General features: G+C 44.3%; 2 protein-coding genes across 2 annotated transcripts in view; both read left to right on the top strand.

Moving 5' to 3' along the window:
- The window catches only part of LOC141121822 (uncharacterized), a 40,270-nt gene extending 25,646 nt beyond the window's left edge, over positions 1 to 14,624 (top strand). The window contains exon 9 of the mRNA XM_073611538.1: positions 11,457 to 14,624. Coding sequence (XP_073467639.1) covers positions 11,457 to 12,776 — 1,320 coding nt within the window. The 3' untranslated portion in view covers positions 12,777 to 14,624. The remainder of the gene's footprint in view (positions 1 to 11,456) is intronic.
- The window catches only part of LOC141121905 (uncharacterized), a 619,894-nt gene that overhangs the window by 402,833 nt on the left and 196,778 nt on the right, over positions 1 to 20,283 (top strand). The window lies entirely within an intron of this gene.

The raw sequence follows: 20,283 nt of genomic DNA, 5'->3' as shown, positions 1-20,283 counted from the left end.
CTATCCCTTGTTGTCCTGGGCTGCTGCTTCCTCTCTGTCCTCCTGTAGCCTACCGTGAGCGTAAGCTGGGAGACCCTGGGGGCCGCGACCTGGAGCCAGTTGCAGCCCAGTCCATCCTCACCACTAGAGGCTCTGGTGAACACCTGCTGGCTCTTAGATTCTGCGCCCTGGGGAAGCTTATGCTCTAGCTCCCAGTGGGATCATTGTTGGTGCTCCAGTGGACCTGCCTTCCTGAACCACCCAGAGTTCCATCCGCAGCAGTCAGCCGTAGGGTCCACTACCTTAGCGGTGCACTCCAGACTCCAACGGTGTGCATCTGTCACCTGGACTCAGGTGACCTGACAACATCCGCAAACTTTGGAACCTTAAACAGAAAGTGATAATGAGGGAGGAGCCAATAACCCAATGATGGTGGTTTTCAGGATCAGTCCAGTCTTCATCTTGGTTGTTCTCCCCCATCCTCACTCTCTGACCTCTGGTGGGGCTCAGCCCCGCTGTTATTCATGACTAAATCATGGACTAAATAAGGAAGTGCAGGACTTCTTGTGTTGGGAAGAGGGCAATGAGTGATAGAGGGGGAGGGGACACTCGTCCTATAATCCCCTCATCACTGTCACTCCTATAAAAGATAGTTCTCGTTGTTTCCTCACTCTCTGACTAAGGTCCATGAATAAAGAAATTAACTGGTAGGAGATTCAGAGATGTAGGGCTGAAACATCGATTATAATTGATTATGAAAATAGTTGTCAACTATTTCCATAATCAATTAGTTGGTCAGTTGATTAATTGGTCTGTATACAGAATGCATTATTTCTTTACATATCCAGAAGAGGTGAATCAGGGCTGCTCTGTGCAAAACCATTACACAGAGCAGGTAAGTACGACAAGTTTGTTTAAAAAGAAATCCAATATTTACAATGACTTAAAGGACTCTGTGTAGGGAAGATCAGCATCTGACCTCAGAAGGTGGAGGCTGATAGACTGGAGGTGATATAAAGCATTAATATTACATAAAGTAAAAGTTTACTAGTATTGTGCATTATATTTAAAATTTTATATACATGAAAAAAAGTATCACCTTTCAGTACTACTTTAATATAAAAGTTTTTTTCCCCCCTCTAACCTCAATATATATCTTCATGCCTGACTCCCTCAAGTAGCCAAGAACAAGCTAATCACACTAGAAAAACCCATTACAGAAGAGGAGATCAATATAGCCTTAAAAGAATCTGCATCGGGAAAAAGTCCAGGTCCTGATGGGTTCACGATCTATTATTACAAAAAAAATTAAAGAAAATGTGTTACCTAAATTGTGTTCATATATGAACGGACTGGGAACTAATTACGAGATGGGAAGAGAAGCCCTGTTGGCCTCAATCACAATCATTCCAAAGGAGGGAAACGACAGTACTTTATGTTCAAGTTACAGACCAATATCCCTGTTGAACGTAGACACGAAATCATTCGCAAAAGTATTGGCTACCAGGATGAAAGACCTGATGACTAATTTGGAGATTGGTTAAAAAATTGGTTAAAAAAATGAAAATGCACAACTAACGGATATAATAGAAAAGGGGAAAATATGCACATTTCAAGAATTAAAACACAAGACAGATTTGATGGCGATTTAATGAATGGCGGTACCTCCAGTTGAAAGACTTTGTCATAACTTTGCCACAACCAATAAGATCAGCGGAAAATCTAAGGCCGGTGGAACGGCTGAGTATGGCATCAAATACAAAAAATGGTATATCATGGATTTATAAAATTCTAATGGCAGAGGAAGGGCTGGAGGTCCCGCCATACATTAAAAAAATGGGAAAAAGAATTGGGAACACAAGGGAATAAACAAAAATTAGGAAAAATCTTGAGACTGGTACATAGCTCCGCAGTTGACTCTAATACAGCAGAGATGAACTATAAATGCCTTACAAGGTGGTATGTAACCCCAGACAATATATGTAAAAATCAAACAGAGAAATCACCATATTGTTGGCGGGGATGTAAAGTAGTGGCAACGATGGCACATTTATGGTGGGTGGGTGGGATTGCCCAAAAATAAAAAGCTATTGGAAAGAGATCTTAAAGCTAATAAAATAAATCACTAACAGAAATATTAGAAGAACCTTGGACATGCTTGTTTCATGGGACAGAAAACTGAAAATTGTTATCAGTACTCTATCTAATTTTCCTTTCCTGGTCCATCCTCACGTCAGCACACTATGTGTTAACTGTTCCTCATTAACCCTCAGGACCACCTTCTTCCAGCGTTATAAATCCCTGTCCTCCCCTCCCCATGGTGTTCTTTTGTAGCGGCACCAGGCCACTTAGGGAGGGAAGCAAAGTTGTGCTGATGTGAGGACGGACCAGGAAAGGAAAATTACCGTGAGTATTCATAACAATTTTCCTGGTTGTCCTCCCATCAGCACACTATGGGATATACCAAATAAAATATAGGGTGGGAAAGAAACGACAAAGACTCTTCTAATTCTATGCTTAACCACACAACTAATTAATTGATCAAAGGAGTCAAATACTGCCGCTCCAAACATCGAAGAGCTAGCGGCGACTACATCTAGTTTGTAGGGGCGAGCAAAAGTCTCACAGGAGCTCCAGCTAGCAGTCCTGCATATGTCTTCCACCGGGATCTTTGCTACAGACGCCCAAGAAGCTGCCATCCCTCTTGTAGAATGAGCCCGTAAAGTCTGCGGAGGAGCAAGGCCCTATTGCTTGTATGCCAAGGAGATAGTCCTTGTGATCCAGGTGGATAAGACCCTTGATGGTGCTGCCTCCCCCTTCTTGGGTCCCAAAGGGAAGATGAACAAACTATTCGGTTTGCGTATCTGTTGTGCCCTTTGAAGATATGTTGATAACAAGCCGACTATGTCCAGATGTCTCAAATCTAACTGGTTCGCCTGCTCTGAAGGTTGTGCAAAGCTAAGTAACACTGATTCCCAGTTTACATGAAAACTTGACGCTACCTTAGAGGCTAGAGCTGAAGAGGGTCTCAGGATCACTCTGTCCGGATAAATAATGCAGAATGGTTCTTCACAGGATCCGATACCCTTCTGGCCGTTGTAATGGTCGCCGAGAAGACCAGCTTGATTGTCAGAGACCCCAGTGTGCATGAGTCCGCCGGACTGAATGGGGGCTGCAACATCGCTTTTAGGACCGTGCCCAAGTCCCAAGTTGGGAAGAGGTTCTTCCTTGGTGGCCATACTCTTATTGCGGCTCTGAGAAATTGTTTTATCGAAGGTTCCTTAGCCCATCTATGTCCGGTGAAGCAGGACAGGGCTGACACTTGGACTCTAATTAAGTTGTATGCCAAGCCTATAGTTAGTGCTGTCTGTAGAAATTCCAAAATGTTTGCGATACCCGGAGTTAATGGGGAGAAATTATGCTGTAATGCAAAGTCCACAAATCTCCTCCAGATCCTGGAATATGTGGTATTTGTTGTAGACTTCCTTGCCCCTAGTAAGGTAGCAATTACTTCCTCTGAGAGGCCCTGTGCTTGCAGTCGGGCCGATTCAACAACCAGGCCGTCAGCCGCAATCTCTGCGGGTTGGAGTGCATCCATTGCTCCTGCTGTAACGGATCTCTCCTGAGGGGAATGTTTACTGGTGGGGCTGATGCCATCTGCAGGAGCAGCGGAAACCATGGCCTCCTGGGCCAGAAGGGTACAATTAAGATGGCATGCACCTCTTCCTTCTCGATCTTCAGTAAGGTCCTCATGATTAATTGGACTGGAGGAAACAGGTACATTAGGGGAAACTGCCACAGTATCGAAAAGGCGTCTTGGGCTATTGCCCCGTTGTACCTGAACCTTGTGACAAATTCTGGTGCATGAGCATTCTCTGGTGGGGCCATAAGGTCTACACTGGGTGTCCCCCATCTGGCGAAAATTGGTTGAATATAGCGACTGCCGATTGCCCATTCTCCCTGGCTGGGAAATCTCCGGCTCAGTCGGTCCGCTATCTGGTTTTGACAGCCTGGAATGTACACTGCTGTTAAATTTTCCACATGAGTCTCGGCCCAGGGGAGAATTTTGGTTGCCACCTGGAGTAATGTGATATATGCTACCGCCATCTGGTTGTCCGACCGAAGCTTGACTCGAGCTTCCTGAATCATCCCCTTGAATGCCATCGGGGCCATGTATGCTTCTTGAAGCTCCAGTACATTGGAGTGTCTGGTTTCCGTCATGCTCCACCTGCCTTGAACCTGCTTGTCGAGGCAGTAAGCCCCGCCAGCGCTGGAGACTGGCATACGAAGTAATTACAATCCAGTCTCCCGGGCTTAGAGGCATGCCCCGCGACAGCCGTCCCATTGTCCCAGGAAGGATGTCTGGAAAGTGGAAAGCTCTCATATAGAATCTTGCCCAAGGTAACGCAGGGATAGCTGCGGTGAACATCCCCAACATTGTCATGCAGTCTCTTGCCGACAGTGTCATAGTTACATAGTAGGTGAGGTTGAAAAAAGACACAACCCCATCAAGTCCAACCTATGTGTGTGATTATATGTCAGTATTACATTGTATATCCCTGTATGTTGCGGTCATTCAGGTGATTATCTAATAGTTTCTTGAAGCTATCAATGCTCCCCGCTGAGACCACCACCTGTGGAAGGGAATTCCACATCCTTGTCGCTCTTATGCCACGTACACACGGTCGGACTTTTCGTCTACAAAAGTCCGACGGATGCCGACGGACTAAAGCTGGCTGACAATCCGATCGTGTGTGGGCTTCCCCGGACTTTCAGCGGACTTTTCCAGCCGCAAATCTGACGGACTTTAGATTTGAAACATGCTTCAGATCTTTACGTCGTAACTACACCGGACCCAGAAATCCGCTCGTCTGTGTGCTAGTCCGACAGGCAAAAACCCACGCTAGGGCAGCTATTGGCTACTGGCTATCAACTTCCTTATTTTAGTCCGGTGTACATCATCACGTACGAATCCGTCTGACTTTTGTGTGATCGTATGTAGGCAAGTCCGTTCGTAAGAAAGTCTGCCGCAATTCCGCCAAAAGTCCGTCGAAAGTCTGTCGGACAGGCTGTCTGACTTTTGTAGCCGAAAAGTCTGACCGTGTGTACGCGGCATTAGAGTAAAGAACCCTCTACGTAGTTTAAGGTTAAACCTCTTTTCTTCTAATTGTAATGAGTGGCCACGAGTCTTGTTAAACTCTCTTCTGCAAAAAAGTTTTATTCCTATTGTGGGGTCACCAGTACCGTATTTGTAAATTGAAATCATATCCCCTCTCAAGCGTCTCTTCTCCAGAGAGAATAAGTTCAACGCTCGCAACCTTTCCTCATAACTAAGATCCTCCAGACCCTTTATTAGCTTTGTTGCCCTTCTTTGTACTCGCTCCATTTCCAGTACATCCTTCCTGAGGACTGGTGCCCAGAACTGGACAGCATACTCCAGGTGCGGCCGGACCAGAGTCTTGTAGAGCGGGAGAATTATCGTTTTATCTCTGGAGTTGATCCCCCTTTTTAATGCCAATATTCTGTTTGCTTTATTAGCAGCAGCTTGGCATTGCATGTCATTGCTGAGCCTATCATCTACTAGGACCCCCAGGTCCTTTTCCATCCTAGATCCCCCCAGAGGTTCTCCCCCCAGTGTATAGATTGCATTCATATTTTTGCCACCCAAATGCATTATTTTACATTTTTCTACATTGAACCTCATTGGCCATGTAGTCGCCCACCCCATTAATTTGTTCAGGTCTTTTTGCAAAGTTTCCACATCCTGCGGAGAAGTTATTGCCCTGCTTAGCTTAGTATTGTCTGCAAATACAGAGATTGAACTGTTTATCCCATCCTCCAGGTCGTTTATGAACAAATTAAATAGGATTGGTCCCAGCACAGAACCCTGGGGAACCCCACTACCCACCCCTGACCCTGACCGTGTCGGAGCCTCCATTTACCCTGTAGACACAAGCTTTTAGTTCGGCTACTTTGCGATGTGGTAGGAGAATCCGACCTGACTGCGTGTCGAACACCATGCCTAAATACTCCATCCTTTGGGTAGATTGCTCTTCTGACTGTTTATTAGCCATCTAAAGTTGGACAGGATCGCTGTCACCTTGTCCCGTTTTAGTGCCAGGTGTTTGCTTGAACGTGCCACGACAAGAATGTCGTCTAAATAATGAAAAATCTTTATTCCCTGCAATCGGATAAATGCTATAGTTTCCAAAAGGATCTTGGAGAAAACCCTGGGAGCTGTGTTGATGCTGAAGGGCAGACATCTGAATTGATAATGTCTTTCCTCTATTGTGAATCTGAGGTACCTTTGATGATGTTTTGTAGATTGGGACATTAAGTAGGCATCTGCCAAATCGATCGAGATTAGCCAAGCTCCTTGTTGAACTACTGATGTTATTGTATATATTGATTCCATCTTGAATCTTTTGGGCATGATGAAAAGATTTAGGGACCTCAAGTCCAACGCTGGTCTGATCTCTCTGGATGCTTTGGGTACTAGGAATATTGGAGAATATACTCCCTTCCCTGGCACTCCTGTGGCACTGACATAATTGCTTGTGTCTGAGATAATTCGGCAACGTATTCCTGCAGGCACTTGCGTTTCTTCAGATCCTGTGGATAGTGAGTTTGGACAAAGATGTTTGGAGGTTGCCTTCAAAATGTTATCCTGTATGTCTGTCGGGTCCAGTGGTCCTTCACATTTGTTGCATGTTCCCTCCAGTATCTTGCCAACCTGGCTCCAACCTGGAGGGTTTGGACGGATTAACCGTCAAAAAGACTTTTCAGACTTTTTCGCCGCCTGTCCTGTGGTCAACTTCACTTTGCACAGAAAAGAGCACTGTGTACCTCTCCATTGCGGTCTGTTGTATTCCCGACCTGGTCTATATGACCTGGCCTCGTGGCCCCTTCTGGAATCGAACTGACCCAACCGAAAAGGTTGCTATCTTTTCTTAGAGGTCTGAGGTAACAGGCCTGACTTTCCACCTGTGACCAGCTTGATTGCCTTCTCCAGGGTCTTTCCGAAGCAACATCTTACCATTGTATGGAAGATTGCATAATGCCTGTTTAGATGCCGCATCTGCGGTCCAATGTCTGAGCCATATCGCCCTCTTTGTGGTCACTGTGTGTGCCATCAATCTCACCATTAGTCTTACCAGATCAATTGAAGACTCGGCCAAAAAGGCTGCTGTCAGGTTGAGTTCCTCCAGTGCATCAATAACTTTTAGCTGCTTCCACTCCAGCCCCCAGTGCCTTTTCCACATTCGAAACCCAGACTTTTAGGGCTCTTGAGATTGATGTTAGGGCTATGGATGGGCGACAGGCTGCTCCTGCAACAGCATAAATTCTTTTAAGATCAGCGTCTGTCTTTCTATCCATAGGATCTCTAAATGTTGTGGAATCCTCCATCGGGAGGGAGACATGCCTTGCAAGGCGTTGTAGGGCTGCATCTATCCCTGGCATCTGATGGGTTAAAGGGATAGAGTTTATTAAAGCGTTTTTAGATTCTTGCCTTTCTTTCTGGCTTCTCCTTTAGAAAACAAATGCCTGGCACAAGGCGTCCAGTGTCATAAAAGGCTTTACCTCTATCCATTCTGGACCCTCCAACCCCAGGAGAGGCTCAACCTGGGGGGGGAAAGGTTCGGTAGGGGGGTGTAAGCTGGAATTCAGTCCGGTGGCCTGGTGACAAATCAAAAAAAAAAACAGTTGAGGACAGGTATTTATAACGCTGGAAGAAGGTGGTCCTGAGGGTTAATGAGGAACAGTTAACCCATAGTGTGCTGATGGGAGGAAGACCAGGAAAGTTCAATAAAACAGTATAAAGAATCATTGATACCTCACCTGATCAATGCAGCTAAAAGTCAGATACCAAGATACTGGCAAGAAACAGAGAGTCCCACAATAAAAGATGGGCTTGGAGGGGTAGAAGAGACATATAACATGGAATATCTGAGATACTGTGGAGAGGAGGTAATAGAGGGAATGATAAACAGATGGAAAGAATGGAAGGCGTTTAAGAAGATGATGAGCTATGTGGAGGTTGTAGGAGGATAAGACAGGGTAAATCGGGAGAACTGGGAGAAAGGGAGAAAAACTAGATATGGGAGGAACGGGGATGAATGGAGAAAAGGGAGGGAATTTACAGGGAGGATGTAAAATGTATACATTAAATGTAATCATGTTGGAAATTTTGAAACTGTTTTTGTATGCTGATATAATTAAAATAAATAATAGAAAAAATAAATAAACCATATCCCCTCTCAAGCGTCTCTTCTCCAGAGAGAATAAGTTCAGTGCTCGCAACCTTTCCTCATAACTAATATCCTCCAGACCCTTTATTAGCTTAGTTGCCCTTCTTTGTAATTGCTCCATTTCCAGTACATCCTTCCTGAGGACTGGTGCCCAGAACTGGACAGCATACTCCAGGTGCGGCCGGACCAGAGTCTTGTAGAGCGGGAGAATTATCGTTTTATCTCTGGAGTTGATCCCCTTTTTAATGCCAATATTTTGTTTGTTTTGTTAGCAGCAGCTTGGCACTGCATGCCATTGCTGAGCCTATCATCTACTCGGACCCCCAGGTCCTTTTCCATCCTAGATTCCCCCAGAGGTTCTCCCCCCAGTGTATAGATTGCATTCATATTTTTGCCACCCAAATGCATTATTTTACATTTTTCTACATTGAACCTCATTTGCCATGTAGTTGCCCACCCTATTAATTTGTTCAGATCTTTTTTGCAAGGTTTCCACATCCTGCGGAGAAGTTATTGCCCTGCTTAGCTTAGTATTGTCCACAAATACAGAGACTGAGCTGTTTATCCCATCCTCCAGGTTGTTTATGAACAAATATTGGTCCCAGCACAGAACCCTGGGGAACCCCACTACCCACCCCTGACCATTCTGAGTACTCCCCATTTATCACCACCCTCTGAACTCACCCTTGTAGCCAGTTTTCAATCCATGTACCCACGCTATGGTCCATGCCAACGGACCTTATTTTGTACAGTAAACGTTTATGGGGAACTGTGTCAAATGCTTTTGCAAAGTCCAGATACACCACGTCTACGGACCTTCCTCTATCTAGATGACAACTCACCTCTTCATAGAAGGTTAATAGATTGGTTTGGCAAGAACGATTCTTCATGAATCCATGCTGATTACTGGTAATGATACCGTTCTCATTACTAAAATCTTGTATATAGTCCCTTATCATCCCCTCCAAGATCTTGCAAACTATTGATGTTAGGCTAACTGGTCTGTAATTTCCAGGGATGTATTTTGGGCTACATTGGCTTTTCTCCAATCAGCTGGTACCATTCCAGTCAGTAGACTGTCAGTAAAAATTAAGAACAATGGTCTGGCAATTACTTGACTGAGTTCCCCAAGTACCCTCGGGTGCAAGCCATCTGGTCTCGGTGATTTATTAATGTTAAGTTTCCAAAGTCTATTTCTAATTCTGTCCTCTGTTAACCATGGAGGTGCTTCCCGTGAAGTGTCATGAGGATAAACACTGCAGTGTTTGGTTACTGAAGCTCCCCCAATTCCATGCACTCGCTGCCTATGTGCACTCGCAGCACTCGTGTACTCACAATACACAAGTGTACACAATACTCAGGCACTCACAATACTCATGTGAGTGTTAACTGGTTATGACTGCTCTGCTCAATCAATGCAATCTGACACTTGCAGGGATTGTCAGTGTCTACGGTCACCCCTATGGTTTCAACTCACCACTTAGTCCAGTTCCATTGGTCTAAGTTCCAGCAAGCAAAAAGGTGGCAAGCTCAAAGATGAGCAGGCTCAAAATGAGTTCTACAGAAAGTTATATAGGCCTCAAGCACCTGTGACCAATTAACCACTCCCCTTGATTAGTAGGCTGAAGGAAGGAAAGAAAAAAAAAAAGTCTGTTTAAAAAGTGACAGAAAAAAGGTGTTAAAAAGCTGCAAGGAAAAACCCCAAAAAGAACCTAAAAAAATGCAAACACAGCAATCGCCAGCAGTCAAAAGCAAAACTTGTTCACACTCTCCACTCAAAGTTCCCACTTTCCAGCTTTCAACCAGCAAAAATGATTTGTACATTCCAGTGTAGTTTGAAAATTCCACTTGCTTTTAACATTCAATTTTAAAATGAATGTAACTTCTGAGCAAAAACCTTAGAATTTTCCCATCACTGTGGTCGATAATGAACGCCGATTTGACACCACTAATGGTTAGAAAATTGGATGAATGTTTTTTTGAAAGAGAAATGAGTTTGTGTACGGCCAGCATAAGTGACATCAGGTGCAGGGAGCTTGTACCCACCTACCTGTCTATGACAAGGGAGTCTGTCCATCATATTATATTACACTCCTGTCTGATCATCTGCAAAACAGAGTTTTACGTCTTTTTTACAATTTAATAATGTTGATCTCTGATTCTGATATGTAGCAGATTCACCCTCTAATAATACATCTATCTGTCTGTTATTCTCAGAGTGGATTAAATATCCAACTATATATCTGGATATTTATCGCTGTATATAGATATTCAAGAATAATAATTAAATTATACACCAACCTTTTTTTTGAGGTTTTTATCCAATTAGTCGATTAACCGAAACAATAATCGGCCAACTAATCAATTATGAAAATAAGCGGATGTATAAAAAAGTACTACGCTACTAATATTAGATAATAAGCTGCCAGCACCAACAATAAGACTAACTGTATGTGAAAATATGATTTAAAAAAAGTGCAGTGCTACAAATACAGGTTTACCATAGGTATAAACTGAGGGATAGATGAACATACACAATGGCAATTGTGCTAGAATACTAGAAACAAAACATTAAAAGTGTTTAAAATATATATGAAATGTGCACTAACAATAAATCCAGTGCAATCAATAATAACATGAATCAAGTGGCACCATATAATCAGGTGACACCTTAAGATCAAATGGTAAAATACAAACACATATAACAAAATGCCAAGTGTATGTGTTATATCAATGAATATCAAATTAACTTTAACACATTATAACACAGTGTAAAGTCCACCGATGATGAATATCATGATGTATTCCTCTGGAACAACCCATGGCGACATGGGTATCAGATGTTGATAGATCTCAAAAACATAGGTTCCCAAGGCACCCAAGACTGTGCTTCCACCACCCAGAGGAAGGGGTAGGTACTCTTACCATAAGATGCCACGATCTCCTGTGGTTGGAAGGGTATGAACGCACACTCGTAGTGAAGCAACAGACCAGCAATACCGGAAATGGGAATACGACCACAATCTCCTGGTTTGTGCAGTCTCCTTAAATATTTCCTCCAGCAGTGGAAAAATGGTGATCATAAAAAGAAAAAAGGAAGGCTTCCACATGGTGTAGATCATATGGATTTAATATTAAAAGAATAGTACAAACATTGTTCAGGATGTGTACAATAAAATGTGATCACAAAAAGCTTGTAAAACAGGCGCGGTGTGTGGAGCTTAGCAGGCAATAACCCTTGCTTGGGGTATACATGTATTTGTAGCGCTGGACTTTTTTATCATAATTATGAATATAATCATTAGTTGCCACCCTACAGAGGACCCATTTACTAGTTACCTTGAGGGGGGAATTGTAATATCCTCAGAGACAAAGCTGCCTGATGTGGAGTTCTGGTTTTGGGGAACCAATCTGCTCATGTCTAGTAATAATCTTTTTATTTCTATTTTAGTAGATGGACGGGAGATGAGGAAAACCTCAGAGGATTGTCTCACTTTGTCTCCAGACTGTAAAGTAGAAGATGAGGACATCACACAGTATAGTCCAGGAGAAAACCCGGCTACCTCAAATGTCCATCCGGCACCACACAGTGTAGATGGACCATCATATTCCTCTTATCCTGAGGAACCTCAGACTGTGAGGGACGGTGCCGTCCCTCCAACAGAGAAGAGCTTTTCCTGTACTGAGTGCAGGAAGTGGTTCCGTTCTAAATCCAATCTTAATGTGCATAAAAGAACTCACACAGGGGAAAAACCATATCCCTGTCCTGAGTGCGAGAAATGTTTTTCACAGAAGTCTAGTCTTGAAATACATCAGAGATCTCACACAGGTGAGAAGCCATATTTCTGTCCTGAGTGTGGGAAATGTTTTGTTCAAAAATCAGATCTTGTCAGTCATCAGAGATTTCACACGGGTGAAAAGCCTTATTCTTGTCCTGAATGCGGGAAATGTTTTTCACATAAGTCCACTCTTTACAAACATCAGAGATCTCACACGGGGGAGAAGCCGTATTCCTGTCCTGAGTGCGGGAAATGTTTTTTAAGTAAGTTCCAACTTTACAGACATCAGAGATCTCACACGGGGGAGAAGCCGTATTCCTGTCCTGAGTGTGGGAAATGTTTTTCACAGAAGGTCAGCCTATACACACATCAGAGATCTCACACTGGGGAAAAGCCGTATTCCTGTCCTGAGTGCGGGAAATGTTTTTCAGTAAAGTCCCATCTTTACACACATCAGAGAACTCACACGGGGGAGAAGCTGTATTCCTGTCCTGAGTGCAGGGAATGTTTTTCAGTGAAGTCCAGTCTTTACACACATCAGAGATCTCACATGGGGGAGAATCCGTATTCCTGTCCTGAATGCGGGAAATGTTTTATACAAAAATCAGACCTTATCATACATCAGAGATCTCACACTGGGGAAAAGCCGTATTCCTGTCCTGAGTGTGGGAAATGTTTTTCAGTGAAGTCCAATCTTTACAAACATCAGAGATCTCACACGGGGAGAAGCCGTATTCCTGTCCTGAGTGAGGGAATTGTTCCTCACTGAAGTCCTGTCTTCCTGTACACCAGGGACCCCCAACAACCCTTGAGGTGTATTAATGCCTTGAGTGTGGGAAATGTCTTCTATATGAATGTTGCTGGACATCACAGCTCTCATGTGGGGAAGAAGCACACCCTGATATACACCTCAGATATACTCCATGGCTGATCTTCATCATGTAAGAAACAGTTTCAGGGGTGTGGACATTTTTTTGAAAAAGCGACTTGTCCGAGGGACTAAATTGGGGTCCCAATCTCCTTGTCCCTTATGACAATCTCCTAGTTCCTCATCTACCAGAGAGCTCAGCAGCTGCATGGAAGTTCATTGAAAACCAGCACGGCCGCGCTCTTTTCATAAAGTGACAGCCAGTATGGGGAACTTCTCCCCGCACTGCTGTCACACAGAGGACTCGGATCACTGAGCCGCTGCAGGAACATGTAACATGTTCCCAAAGGTGAACTTCTCCTTTAACCCTTTCACTGCCAGAGCCGGTTTTGCAGCGCCCCCCCCCCACATGTTTAACCCCTTCAAAACTGGAAACTTTCACCTGCCCAGGCCAATTTTCATCTTTCAGCGCTCTCACACTTTGAATGACAATTGCGCGGTCATGAAACACTGTAGCCATATGACATTTTTATCTTTGTTTCCCTCAAATACCAAATACAGCTTTCTTTTGGTGGTATTTGATCACCTCTGGGGGTTTTTATTTTTTGTGCTACAAATAAAAAAAAGACAGAAAATTTTGAAAAAAAAATGTCTTTGTTTCTTTTATAAAATTTTGTAAATAAGTAAGTTTTCTCCTTCACTGATGGGCACTGATGAGGAGGCACTAATATGCAGCACTGATGGGTGACACTGATGAGGAGGTACTGACAAGCATCCCTGATGGGCACTGATTGGCATCACTGATGGACACTGGCATCACAGGCGGGCACTGGCATCCCTGATGGGCACTGATTGGCATACCTGGTGACCACTGCTGGGCATCACTGGTGGGGCACTGGCGATCATCGCTGATGGGCCTGTACTGATAATGCTGAATTTCAGTGCAGATCCCCCCTCAGAAGAGCCACTGATTGGCTCACCTCTACTCATGCCTTCTCAGCATAAATAAAGAAAAGCCGATAACCGGCACTTACTGGTTACAATATGATTAGCTTTTATTGGACACAGCTGATCACATGGTAAAGAGCCTACATAATAGGCTCTTTACCGATATTGGAGATGCGGTGTGTCACCATCGATCGCCGTGCACCCGAGCGGCTTATTCTTCTGGATGTCATATGACATCCACTCAGGATAATGGAACCCCCACCTGGCTGCCATTTTGCTATAGGCCAAGTGGGAAGGAGTTAAAAAATCATTTTTATGCCTGAAGATTATATAAAACCCCAAAACATGATTTATTTTCTGAAAGCAGACACCCTAGAGAATAAAATTATGGTAGTTCCAATTTTTTATGTCACACGATATTACCACAAAAGTTCAGGAAACGCAAAATTTCAGTCAAAAACACTCTAAAGTACATTTTAGGGGGCCACAAAAACACAATAAATTACCAATTTTTATGGTAAAATATAAAAGCCGAGGTTGCACCGAGTAAATAGATACCAACATGTCAAACCTTAAATTTGTGTGCGCCTGTGAAATGGTGACATACTTCAATACCCTATATTTTCTATAGGCGACCTATAGGTCATCAGTTTAGTGTTATGGAGGAGGTCTGGTGTAGAATTATTGCTCTCATTCCGGTGTGCGTGCCGATATGTAACGCGTATTGCAATTAACATTTTCAAGCGTAGGCGCCGCAATGTGTGAGTTTATGTTTGTACATGCGTATATATGTGGGGGTGGGGCCTCAGATTTTTTTTGGGGTGGGGGTTATGTCCCTGGGTTTAAATTCAATTTTGTACAATTAAAAACTATACAAGCCGGTGGGTGGGTGAAGCCTTTTAGTTACACAAAGCCTCAGGTTTTCATTGTACACCATTACAACCTTCTAGCTGCCAACCTCCTAACAACCAATGACATCATGAGCTGATAAGGAGGATGTCAGTTGCCTGAATATAATTCTAGTTTGACCCTCTCCTGCCTCTCTCTATCAAGAGAAACATTGGAATACTAGTCAGTACCAGTTTGCAAAAGTGTATTTGCTTTGGAAGAATAAATCACTTATAACATTGGGTGTCCTACGTGTATTGATGTTGTTGCATTATGTAGATGTCAGGGCTGGGCTCAGCTCTTCCTTCTCTGAGCTGGCTGCTCAGCTGTTGGCTAATTGCCAGCTCCTATCACTCCACTGTGACTCACCTGTTGATGTTATCCTGCTCGTCAGTCCTGCCTACTTAAGCTGTCCAGTCCAGATGATCTCTGTCTTTGCCTTGGTCACATCTCTAGAAACGCTCTCCTGTGTTCCTGTTAAAGACATGCTTGGCTGACATTCCTTCTGGCTCCAGATCATGCTTGCTGTTCTACTACGCTCACTTCTGGCTCCCTGGCGTTTTGGCTTGTCTGACTACCCGTTCCGGTTCCTGAACTCTGGCTATGTTTTGACTACGATTACTCTGTTTACCTTTTTTTATTATTATTAAACAAGTGTGATTTAACTGTACTTCTGTCTGTCTGATTCATAGTTTCTGACAGTAGACGAAGGCCATGAATTCAGAAGATGCAGTCAATCCACTTGTTGGTAATATTTTTTCCAGATTGGATGAGCAGGATCACCGCATGGATCAGTTTGCCATGGCATTACAAATGCTCCTGAGTCACACGGCTCACCTGGAATTTCCCACTGTGGCTGCTCTGGTACAACCTGTGTTGCAGACCATCCCTGCTGCTGCTCCAGTCTCTGAGCAGGCACCTGCCTCGAGTATTAAGAGGTATGTCTGGTTCCGCTCCGCTTCCCCAGTCCAATGCAGAGGATTTTTCAACCAGGTTGAGATATACTTTGAGATGCTGCCCCAGGCGTTTCCCTTGGCCTGGGAAAACCCTCTATGGGAGACACAAAAACCTGTTGTCTTGAGTTACCCTGAGTTTGTGGCTTCCTTTTAAAGGGTATTTGACATTCCCACGAGCTCCACTTCTACTGCCAAGTGCCTCATGTCCATCAAACAGAATATGAGAACTGTTGCCGATTATGCCATTGAATTCCGTACTCTGGCAGCAGAGGTTGCTTGGAACAATGAGGCCCTCGTGGCTGCTTTTTCTCATGGTCTCTCGGATACCATCATGGATGAGATAGCCGCCCGAGATATACCAACTGAGCTGGAGAAGTTGATCACGTTTCCCATCCTCATCCAGACTCAGAGAAAGCCTCTCTTTTAAGGAGCACTTGCGTAAGCCTTCTGTATATTTGTCTCCGAGCTTTGCAGTCCCACCCTTCCCCCCCCCACCACCAATGCCTCCTAGTACCGAGTCGGTCAGTGAAGATGAACCTATGATATATAAATAGTGTAGCACTACTAAAAAGTGAAAATAAATCACAAAAAATGGAAAATAAATAACACATCTAAAAAGAAACCAAAAAACAATATAAATTGGCTATGCTGAATATAACCCCGTGAGGGTGTGAGAAAGAATGTCCACAGAAAACCTTAAATGGTATATTCCTCTGGTGAGAGTAATCCCAATCGTGAGATAATCAGTGTAAGGCTTGTCTGTAGTCAACAGCGGAACTCAAGATATAAATGGGTACTCTTACCAGCTGTGATGGACCCCAAATGCCATACGACAGAGGGATCAGACAGGCTTGGGATCTTATATTATGTATATCAGATGTTGTTGTATTCATCAGATGTCGCTCAAATACTGGACACAGATGGAAGAACCCGTTCAAGGTGGTATCCTCAGCTCCTGGACCGCAAAGGCTCCAAGTACTCCCCTGTTAAATAGCCATCTTCAACGATGTTCCGTGAGGGCTCCAGGGAATGATCATGTAAAGGAAGGATTAGGACTCCAATGGTTTAGGGTCAAAAACCAATGAGGTTTATTAAGAATAAAAGTTCAGATGGTAAACACCAATCAATAAAAGTGATCACAGGAACAAGTAAAAATTAAATAAAAGCAATGTGGGATACAAGAAATGCTAGCCCAACCGGTTTCGACACCGGTTTTTGCCCCAGTTGAAGACCCCTTAGTGTCGAGTACCGCAATTTTATCGATGTCTTTGACAAAGGTCAAGCTATTGGTTTGCCTCCACACCAGTCGTATGATTGCGCAATTGACCTTCAACCTGGTGGTGGCCGGGTTTACCCATTGTTGGTCTTGGAGGAATAGGCCATGGAGGAGTATGTTGCAGGGGCACTTTCTCGAGGTTTCATCCAAAAATCCTCGTCTCCTGCTGGTGCTGGATTCTTCTTTGTTAAAAAGAAGAGTGGTGAACTGAGACCTTGTATTGATTATAGGGGTCTCAATCATTTCACGGTTAAAAATGCCTATCCGATTCCATTGAATACAGAGTTATTTGACCACCTCAAGGGAGCAACGGTTTTCACAAAGCTTGATTTGAGAGGGGCATACAATCTCACAAGGATTAAGGAGGGCGAAGGGTGGAAAACGGCGTTTAATACCAGAACAGGCCATTATGAGTACCTCGTAATTCCTTTTGGCCTTTGTAACGCCCTGGCAGTTTTCCAGGAATTTATTAACAATGTCCTCTGAGATTTGTTGCAGTTATGTGTGGTGGTTTATTTCGAGGATATCCTCATATTTTCCAAGTGCCTGGAGAGCCATCACACAGATGTCTGTCTTGTGCTTCAGAAACTAAGAGAGAACAATCTCTATTGTAAATTGGAGAAGTGCAAATTCCATTGTGAACAGGTTAAATTCTTGGGTTATGTAATTTCCACTGGTTTTTCGATGGACCCAGAGAAGCTTTCAGCAGTCCTACAGTGGTCCCGAATCGTGGGTTTACATCCTCTGCAGCGTTTTCTTGGCTTTGCCATTTATTATCGGAAGTGTATTTGTAACTTCTCGTCTCTGGTCAAGCCCTTGACTGATATGACCAGAAAGGACGGTAACCCACAGTGTTGGTCTCTGGAGTCCATTAAGGCCTTTAAGAGTCTCAAGGCTGCCTTTGTTTCTGCTCCTGTGTTGGCACAGACTGATCCTACATTGCCTTTTATCCTTGAGGTTGATGCTTCTGAGACTGGAGTTGGTGTCCTTCTGTCTCAACGTCCTACCTCTGAGAGCGCTCTGCATCCTTGTGGCTACTTTTCCAAGAAATTGTCACCTGTGGAGTGCAGTTACGAGATTGGTGACAGAGAGCTGTTAGCGATCATTTTAGCCCTGAAAGAATGGAGACATCTCTTTGAAGGTACCACTGTGTCCGTTCTCATTCTTACTGACCATAAGAATCTCACCTTCTTGTCTGAGGCTAAACGCCTCCCTCCCAGAAGGACGGGATGGGCTCTTTTCTTGTCTAGTTTCAATTGCATTGTCTCATTTCTACCTGGTACTAAGAATGTAAGGGCTGACGCTTTGTCATGACAATTTTCCTCCACTTCCAAGATGGAGTCGGTTCTGGTTCCTGTGATTCCTCCTGATCGTATTCTGGCTACAGTTTGCACCAGTTTCACTTCTCCTTTGGGTGACAACATTTTTGCTGCTCAGTTTCATACTACTCCTGAGAAACCTTGTGACCGCTGCTTTGTCCCAGAGAGTCTCCGTACTGCCATGCTCCAGACTTACCATTCTCCCAAGGCTGCTGGCCACCCTGGGAACAATCAACTCTTTTGGGCCATTTCCCAACAATTCTGGTGGCCTAGTCTACGTGCTGATGTAACCGCCTTCGTAGCTGCCTGTTCCGTGTGTGCTTAGAGTTATGCCGCGTACACACGACCGGACTTTGTGACGGAGTTCCGCTGAAATGGACTTTCCTACACACGATCACAACAAAATCTGATACCAAAGTTTGCCTACACACGATCACACCAAAGTCCGTTAGTTTAGAACGCGATGACGTACGACGGGACTAGAAAAAGGAAGTTCAATAGCCAGTAGCCAATAGCTGCCCTTGCGTCGTTTTTGGTCCGTCGGACTAGCATACAGATGAACGGTTTTCCCGATAGGAATTGAGTCTGTCGGAAAGATTTGAAACATGTTCTATTTCTAGGTCCGTCAGAATTTTAGAAAGAAAAAGTCCGATGAAGCCCACACATGATCAGAATGTCCGATGGAATGATTCAGTCGGACCTTTTCTGCTGGAAAGTCTGGTCGTGTGTACGTGGCATAAGACTCCACGACACCTTCCAGTGGGCCTCCTACAACCCATACCCAATGGAGAGAGGCCTAGACCCACCTGTCTATGGATTTCATGGTGGAGTTACTCAACTCCCAGGACAACACAGTTATCCTTATGGTGGTTGACCGGTTCTTGAAAATGTCTCACTGTATTCCACTTAAGAAGTTGCCCACTTTTAAGGAACTGGCTTCCATTTTGCTCGGGAGATCTTTCGCTTACATGTGCTACCCAAGGTGATTGTCTCGGACAAGGGGAGTCAGTTTGTTTCCCGGTTCTGGCGAGCCTTTTGTGCACAGTTGGGAATTCAGCTTGCTTTCTCCTCTACGTATCACCCACAGTCTAATGGGGCCGCAGAACAAGCCAATCAGTCCTTGAAGCAATTCCTATGTTGTTATACTTCTGACCATAACAACTGGTCAGACCTCTTACAGTGGGCGCAGTTTGCTCACAATAGTGCCTTGAAATCTGCTTCCCGATTGTCCCCGTTTATGGCAAACTATGGTTTCCAACCTTCCATGTTGCCTGACTCATTTGTTCTGCAGAGTATTCCTGCATTAGAGGAGCATCTCCGTGGTCTTCGTTCCACTTGGACACAAGTCCAGGAGGCTTTGGTCTGCAACCGTTTTACTACCTTGGTGCCTCGTCCTCACCCTGTACAGGTTGAAAACCATGAGAAGTATGAAGGTACAGTCCATTGTTGACTCCCGTAGGTTCCGTGGGCACATACAGTGCCTGGTGCATTGGAAAGGGTACGGTCCGGAGGAACGCTCTTGGGTCTCATCCTCGGACGTACATGCCCCTGTCTTCCTTCATGATTTCCATAGACATTTTCCTTTCAAGCCTGGTGGTCCTCGGAGGGGGAGGGGTCATTGAGGAGGGCTGGGCTCAGCCCTCCCTTCTCTGAGCTGGCCGCTCAGCTGTCAGCTAATTGCCAGCTCCTATCTCTCCACAGTGGCTCACCTGTTCATGATATCCTGCTCGTCAGTCCTGCCTACTTAAGCCGTCCAGTCCAGATGATCACATTGGTCACATCTCTAGAGACATTCTCCTGTTAAAGACTTGCTTGGCTGACATTCCTTCTGGCTCCAGATCCTGCTTGCTGTTCTACTACACTCATCTCTGGCTCCCTGACGTTTTATCTTGTCTGACTATCTGTTCCGGTTCCTGAACTCTGGCTATGTTTTTACTATGTTTACCTTTTCTTATTTTTTATTATTAAACAAGTGAGATTTAACTGTACTTCTGTCTCAGTCTGATTAATGGTTTCTGACA

This window comes from Aquarana catesbeiana, unplaced genomic scaffold, assembly GCF_042186555.1.
Source record: "Aquarana catesbeiana isolate 2022-GZ unplaced genomic scaffold, ASM4218655v1 unanchor233, whole genome shotgun sequence".
Classification (NCBI taxonomy): domain Eukaryota; kingdom Metazoa; phylum Chordata; class Amphibia; order Anura; family Ranidae; genus Aquarana; species Aquarana catesbeiana.
Note: the sequence above shows the minus strand (reverse complement) of the source record. Positions and strands in the feature narration are given on the sequence as shown.